The sequence below is a fragment of the Sinocyclocheilus grahami genome, unplaced genomic scaffold (assembly GCF_001515645.1).
Source record: "Sinocyclocheilus grahami isolate Dianchi unplaced genomic scaffold, SAMN03320097.WGS_v1.1 scaffold1064.1, whole genome shotgun sequence".
In the NCBI taxonomy this organism is placed as follows: Eukaryota; Metazoa; Chordata; class Actinopteri; order Cypriniformes; family Cyprinidae; genus Sinocyclocheilus; species Sinocyclocheilus grahami.
The window spans coordinates 340,142-347,901 of record NW_015506243.1 but is presented as its reverse complement, the minus strand read 5'-3'; the positions used below and the strand labels follow the sequence as shown (position 1 = coordinate 347,901).

Genomic DNA, 7,760 nt, shown 5'->3' with positions numbered 1-7,760 from the left:
GCATATGATTTTCAGAGGTGTGTAATTAGCCGACAGCATAATAAACGTGCCTACGCTGATAATCACGATGAAAATTCTGTTGAATAAATGAGCTCATATTGGACACGGTCTTCATTGGAGAATCAAACAGAAAGTGATTATACAATTTTTTTTTTTTATTAGTGACTAGTTGGTAGGTCGTCTGAATGACTAGTCCTTTAGGTTAGGATCACATCCAGACTTGTTTACTTGTGTTAAATGGGCAGATATATAACAAAAATGGGCTATAACAAGTCCTGTTATTGCAAAGTCAAAAAACTGGAGCTGAACTGAAAGCATTATATTCTTATTGATAACTGAAAGCATAATTAAATTAACTAAAAAATGTAATAAACAAACGCAAGGTGTAAAACTTTGTGAAAATCCAATTTTGTGGAAACGGGTGAGCACAGATTCTGTGTGGGCCTGTCGAGAGATTCTGCGTAATAATAGATACACTGCTCACAGCAGGCAATTTCAATCCAGCAGTAATTGTCTTGAAAGTGAAGAACATGGAGGAGAATCTGTTACAAAAGCGGTGCTTTAAAAGGGATGAATTTTCAAGACAACTTCTTGGAGAGATAGAACTGTCAGAATGCTAAAGCACGCTCGCATGTTAACAAATTCATCCCTATTTATCACCACTGTTGCGGATATCAGACACTCTGTGGAATGTTTTGATGAGCAGAGTTTTTTTTCCTGTGTTATTGAGGGACGTTTGAGCAGAACACAAAGGGTTTGTCCCTTTTTAAATAACCACTAGCCTTTTCAAATCAAATCACTTTTATTGTCACATCACCAACAGCACTTTTGCCGTGGTGAGTGAAAAGCTTGGGAGCGTGCTCCAGACAGTGCAGAATACAACTGACACTTTTAACAAATAACAGTATACTTTTATGTACAGTATATACACTATATAAAACAATAAATATACAAACATAATACACAAAGTCTACGAATGGACACATATAGTGGTTGTAGATGTAATGGTTGGTAAATAGATGTTTTGTTTACATCACATATTTGAAACATGATTTGCATGCTATCGCTAGTCAGATGTACAGTAGGTGATTAGGGGGAGGAACATTCTCATTTGTATGGAAGCCTTTTTGTGCCAAATATTTTTTTTAAAAAGACATCATTATGAGATAATCGTAATTATGTGATTAGGAGACTGACAGAACATAAAAATTGTGAGATAAACACAGTTATTACATAAAGACTAAATTATGAGATAATACATAATTAAGAGATAAACTTAATATTACGACAAAAGGTTGAAATTATGAGATAAGTTATAATTATGCAATAAAAAAGAGTTATAAGATTGTGACAGAACATATACATTGTGAGATATACAATGAGAACTATGAGAATTAAAATTTATGAGATAAGTCATTATGTGATAAAAACCTTTGTGCGATTATGACAGAAAATAGAAATTGTGAGATAAAAATCAGTTATTACATAGACTAAATTGACGAGTCAAAATTATGAGATAAGACATAAGAGATAAACTAAATATTATTACAAAATGTTGAAGTTATGAGATAAGTTATAATTATGCAATAAAATAGTTATAAGATTATGACAGAACATATACATTGTGAGATAAAAAGTCAGTTATTATGTAAAAATCTAAATTGACGAAGTCCAAATTATGAGATACTGTCATAATTACTGTCATAATGAGATAGTCTAAACTATGATAATTCAAATTTATGAGATAAGTCATTGTGTGATAAAAACCTTTGTGAGATTATGACAGAAAATAGAAATTGTGAGAAAAAAAATCAGTTATTACATAAAAATCAAAAGTATAAAATGGTCATAATTATGAAAAGTAATACTTATGAGATAAAGTCTAAATTAAGAAGTCAAAAGTATGAGATTTATTACTTTTTACTACAATAATACTAGACTTTTAGCTCATCGTGACTTAGTATCTCATCATTGTGATTTATGTCGTAATTATGATTTAATACAGCATTGTATTTTTATTTCTTATTTAGTGGAAATGGGCTTCCATACATTCTAGAAAGCATTTGATTGGGGAAAAAAATATATGCCCTAGGTGCAGAATGAGTCATCAAAATTGTTGGTCTTTGTAAAAGAGATAATGTTCTTCCAAAATGCACTGCCACACTCACTCGCATAGACCGTCAGAGTCTCTGATGAGATAAGAATGCTAACATTGGTTGAATGCTCTTGCTCTTTTTTCTGTGGCTGCTGATGAGATGTTTGTATGATAACGATGCTAACATTGTTGCTGCATTTGTTTGATCTTCTTTGTGTGTTCTTCTCTCCATCTGTGCGGCTGTATCAGGTGCCATGGCCAATCACCTCATCCCAAACTCTCTGCTGCGCGCTCACGCCTCTAACAACCCCTATAACACCTTACTGGGCGAATCAGCCGTCTATAACAACCCTACCCTCAGCATGTACAACGCTCAAGGTGTGCTGCATTCTTGCTTTGCCTTCCAGTGCACTGTGTGCGTGTGTGTGTGTGCGTGTGTGTGTGTGTGTGTGTGTGTGTGTGAGTTGAGGAAAAGGGCTCTGCTATGTGGCTTCATGCTGAACGTGTCTGCGGTCATCTTTGTCTTTTGTCTGGTACAGTCTGGTCCAAACAAACACGTAATTCTCAATGAAAAATGAGTTCATAGAGCTGCAATAATTATAATAACTGATGGCTACATTTAGCGGCATGACAGAAATGCGACTCAATCTTTATATGCATTAGTGCCTAATTGCAGAATAAAATCAAATCACCCGTTCCTTTGAAGTCACGCCACACTAATGTGTCTGGTGCAGATGGGTTTGGACAGTCACACTGGACTTGATGCAACTCAAAACAATTAATGTGCCTCTTGCATGTGAAACACTCAGTAAGACTTCATTACAGTACATCTGCAGACCAAAAATCTGCTGCATTGACCTCAAGAGACCTGGTACAAACATGGTACAAACATGGGATAAGGACATTTTCATCTAGCCAGAAACGCAACTGCAAACTTTATAAATGCATTGGTGCCGAATCATAAGACAAAATAGTCTACTCTTCTGAAGATGTGCCAATCTAACGCGACAGCGATGCTACACACTTTTTTTTTGGCATGTTCATGCAGCTGAATGCGTTCCTGGCATGCAAATACTCAGACATCACACATCTAGAGTGTCAGGACAGACTACCATGCACTCATGCTGCAATGCTTGCAGGAGCCATGGCATTTTAGGATGAGCATGGCATAACAGCAATGCGACTGCAGGCTTTAATACATGCATTATTGCCTGGCATTTCAGGACGAGCATGGTATAATGACACTTACATGCACTATACATGCACTCGTTATACGTCCACTCTTATGAAGACATGTCACTCTCATGAGTCTCATGCAGAAGGGTTTGGACAGATGCTAGAAGTTTTTTTGTGGCATGTCACAGCACTGATGTGCCTCAACAGAGCACGCTTTTTCAGAGCTGCATGGAAAAAAAGGTCTGTTTTTTTCGTTTTTTCAATTCATACGCCTATCGCATTCTTTTAGAACATGAATCTGCCGTGCTCTCACGCTGAGATGCCCGCAGGAGGGCAGGAGGCCCCTATTAGCAGTAACGCATCTCTGCATGCAGCTGTCTCACTCCGTCTCGCCCTGTCTGTCTGTTGCACTGGTGATCTGCTTTCTCCCCATCACCACCTGTTACTGCCACCTCCACTAACGCATAGATCTGAAAGAATTCAGAAGGCTCTAGAGACAGAGAGACAGATGCGTTTCTGGACAACGTCAGTGGGGAGGGCAGAGCGCTGGATAAAAACCTCTTCATCTACGTTGACAACATTGTAGCAACCTTGAAATCTAATATCAATAAAAGCCCCGAAAGTACGAATAGATCCCAGGCCACTTTTAATGTTCCTCTTTAGCCCGATCAATAACTCTCTTACCGAATATAAGTCTAATCGAGGAACCGCGTTCAGAGCGGAGTGCATCACTAATGGAGACAGAAGCCATTTCTGCGCCCTCCAGACATTCAGGGGGCTTTAAAGCACAATTTTATGGCATTTACTTGTGCATCCTGGGATTTGCAAGGGGACACGGTGATGTGTGTCTGTATCTGAGAGGTGAAACGAGGAGGTTGAGCGTAACCGTTTACCTGCGCTTCATTAATCTGTGTGCATGTTCTATTTGAGCGGTCACTGTGAATGCTTACCTGTACCTTTTTCTCTTTCCTTTTTCCATGCTGTCCTTTAAGAGCCCTACAGAGAGACAAGTATGGGAGTCAAACTAAACATTGCTTACCAAATGTAATTTCCCTTAACGTTATTACTCTTTCCTTAAAACTATAGTAAACGCCATTCTGCTAAGAGATGTTATAGTCAATATTCTAATCAGAGAGCACTCTCAACCTCATTAAAATGAAAACCTAATTTTCTCATCTCTTCTTCAACGCAAAGTGATGCTTTTGTTAAAATAGAAGCTGAGTGGACAATTCGGTGTTTTGCAACCCTGGTCTTTTTCCCCCCAATTAAAATTTGCATATTTGTCTAAGCCACTGATAAGTAAAACAAATGCTGTTTATTTGTTTATGCTCAAATGATGCAGCTAAAAATTGGTAAACAAGAAAGTGCTCCCACGTTTTGTTATACGAGTCTGGAAGTGTGTTAATAGTCCACGCTTGCACACTTCTTTTCATGAAGAATTTAACTTCAAGACGCTGATAATATGCAAAATTTAATTAACGTAGAGAAACCTATAGGCGGAGAAGCTGCTCTCTCTGTACCTAATGATACATGAGTGTTATATAAAGGCCAGCATGATTTGGTTTGACGAAAGCTTTTCGTGCATTAGCTGTCGTGTATTGTTGTGTGTTTGTGTTCGTGCATTGTGTTTCTGTTGTGTTTGCCGGCTTTGCAGAGTGATTTGTGTGTTATTTGATATGTGAGATGAGGACAATCAAGGTTGCAAATTTATAAACAAAAGATGAGTTTGACAGGTAAGTCCATTATCACAGGCTTAGCTGGCAAGTTTCAGTGAATTCTGGAATGAGTTTTAATCCTCACATCAGCCTTGGACCCCTGACGAATCCAATCAATACCAAAGATAGCATTGGTTTGGAAGCTCAATGAATATCCGCCTCAGGGACAGACGAATGGTTTCAAGGTTTTTCGGTTTGTTTCAGCGAGCCGTTTTGCATGTCGGTCTTACAGATGTGCCAGGCGCAAATGATTGTAATTACTCTTCTCTCTGACTCTCCATTTGCAGAGGGAATCCTGAACAATGCTCGGGATACAAGTGCCATGGATACTCTACCACTGAATGGTAACCATGGCAACAGCTACAGCTTGGCCAGCGCCGATTACATGAGCGACTGCGTGCAAATCATCGACCGCACGTACAACGTACACAAAGAGACCACGCTGGAGAAACGGATCCTGAAAGAGCTCACCTCCAACTACCTGCCCACCTACCTGAACAACCACGACCGCACGGCCGAGCACGGACGCAACCTCATGAACAAGCTGGTGAACGAAGTCAGCAACGGAGGCGGGGTGAAGGACTCGCCCATGCTGCCCGTCAATCTCGCGTTGGGTTTGGATGACTCTGCGTCTTTCCCACACGAGGACAGTCTAGGGCTGGAGCTGATCAGGGAGGAGTCCAACACACCCTTGCTTCCACCACCACGCCACGTCCAGCCTCTTCCCTCCACCTTCAGCTCGGCTTCTTCATCGCGACGGCGCCTACCGCAAGAAAACAGCGAAAGTTTCTTCCCTCTGCTGACAGAGGAGCAAACGGAAGAGACTCCATCGCCGCAGAGAGACTCGCTCTACACCAGCATGCCCACGCTGCCCGACCCCGAACGCTCCGACACGCATTCGCTGCCCCGCGGCGGTGACACGCACATGCTCCCCAGAAGCGGCGAGCCAGACGACGTGTATTATAAGAGCATGCCCAACTTGGGCTCACGCAACCATCTGCACCAGCTGCATAGCTACTACCAACTGGGCCGCGGCAGCAGCGACGGCTTTATCGTTCCTCCCAAAGATGAGCTTTCGCCCGAAGAAACGCCGCCGCAGGAAACCGCACACATGGTAACCAGCCTATAGAGGGCGCCAAACCCCGTCGCAGTCACACCCGTAACCCATGACATCTCGACCTCCGCTGGCTCTTCTACATTTCCGTACCGTTCAGTCGTCCGCAGTCGTTCACTTTTGCTTTTTCCGTGTCCGCAGAGAAATCAACTGCAGCAACAAACCTTGGGAGGCGATTTTGTATTCCGTTCAGGAGAGGATTATGGGTAGTCTTGCTTGTTGAGGACTGAAACCTGACATCCTTTGGATTCTATTGGTAGTGCACTTCTACTTCAAGGGAAAACGGACCCGAAAATTGATTTGCTGTATAACCTTGCGGGGCAGTGTGAGATCTCGAGGGTTTTTTACTCTCTGCGACCCCGAAGGAATACAAATAACTGGCAAAAAACATTGTTAGTAGCTCAGCGCGTCTAGTCAATACCAATCAAGTCTGTGACTCGAAAACTATTTTAATACCTTCTGTATCCATATTTGCTTTTTAAATATTTTCTTCTTCTCACGTGGTGAAAAGCAGCACGTTTTGCTGCGACGGAGAACAATACGAAGAAGGGCGTCTTCACCTCACGCTTTCTGTTCTTTGCTGTATTAATAACAAATATCAAGAAGCGAGGGCAAGAACTAATACCGGAGAATTCTACAATATTTCTATGTAAATGTACAGACACTAGTGTTACACAGGATAGTGCTTATTCTGTTCCTATGCCCTCCGCTTCTGTAACCATGGTGATTTCAGATCATTTCCTTTCTCTCCCGATGGTCTCGTCCTCAATGACAGGTTTTGATCCCTCGCTCTTTTTTTTATTATATCTTTTACATTTCCGTCTTCATTTCAGGATGAATAATGGCAAGTAGAACAAAAATGAGAGTATAGACAAAAAATAATACTTATTTTTCCTCATTCTCTTTGATTTATAGACACCGGCTTGTAGATGAATGAAGAAAGGAAGCCCAACATTGAAAATATGTTGCCATTTTGGAGTAGAGATATGAGAAGTATCGTGGTATATGATCAACGGAGGTCGTTTTCATTCAGAGAGAGTGACACTTGTGTGATTTAGCTGCAGAGATCCCAGCATACCTTCTTTTTGCTTTTATTATTTTTGTGGTGGAGAATGAATGGTTATTTATTTCACTGAGGGAAGAAGTACAAACTATTCTGCAAAAATGTCTGGGGGTAAAATGAATGTGGCACATATTAGATTTTTTGTCATTACAAATATGATTTTATTTATTCTTATATCCCTTTTCTTCTCCTGTGGTTGAATGACCTCTCACTAATATTTGTTGTAACAGTGAAACTTGTTTGCCAACAAATAAATGACTGACAGAGTGAAGCCGAGAGTTGCTGGCTGTGTGCGTTTTCTGCAACACGACTCATTTTGTTAATTAGGGGCTCTTTTGACGAGAAACCTTATTAAACTATGTTACATATATGGTAATAAAGAGTAATAAAATAAAGATTTGATTGATAATGTGATACTCTGTGTGCTGGCAATGACCTTTTTCACTTTATAGAGAAAATCAACAATCAAATTAACATTTAATTTAGAATAAAATTGAAGATCGATCGCTTCAGAATTAAATTCTCCAATATTACTTAATTTGGTAATGAGCTCTAATGAAGCTACTTTCAGATCACGATTTGCATTTACATTTATTC

At 40.2% G+C, this 7,760-nt stretch overlaps 1 protein-coding gene across 1 annotated transcript in view; it reads left to right on the top strand.

Moving 5' to 3' along the window:
* Positions 1-7,478, top strand: part of LOC107566254 (adhesion G protein-coupled receptor L3-like) — a 54,834-nt gene extending 47,356 nt beyond the window's left edge. Inside the window, exons 15-17 of the mRNA XM_016251645.1 lie at positions 2,345-2,473; positions 5,274-6,100; positions 7,016-7,478. Of these exons, the coding sequence (XP_016107131.1) occupies positions 2,345-2,473; positions 5,274-6,100; positions 7,016-7,033 (974 nt within the window). The 3' untranslated portion in view covers positions 7,034-7,478. The remainder of the gene's footprint in view (positions 1-2,344; positions 2,474-5,273; positions 6,101-7,015) is intronic.
* Positions 7,479-7,760: the final 282 nt, after the last annotated feature.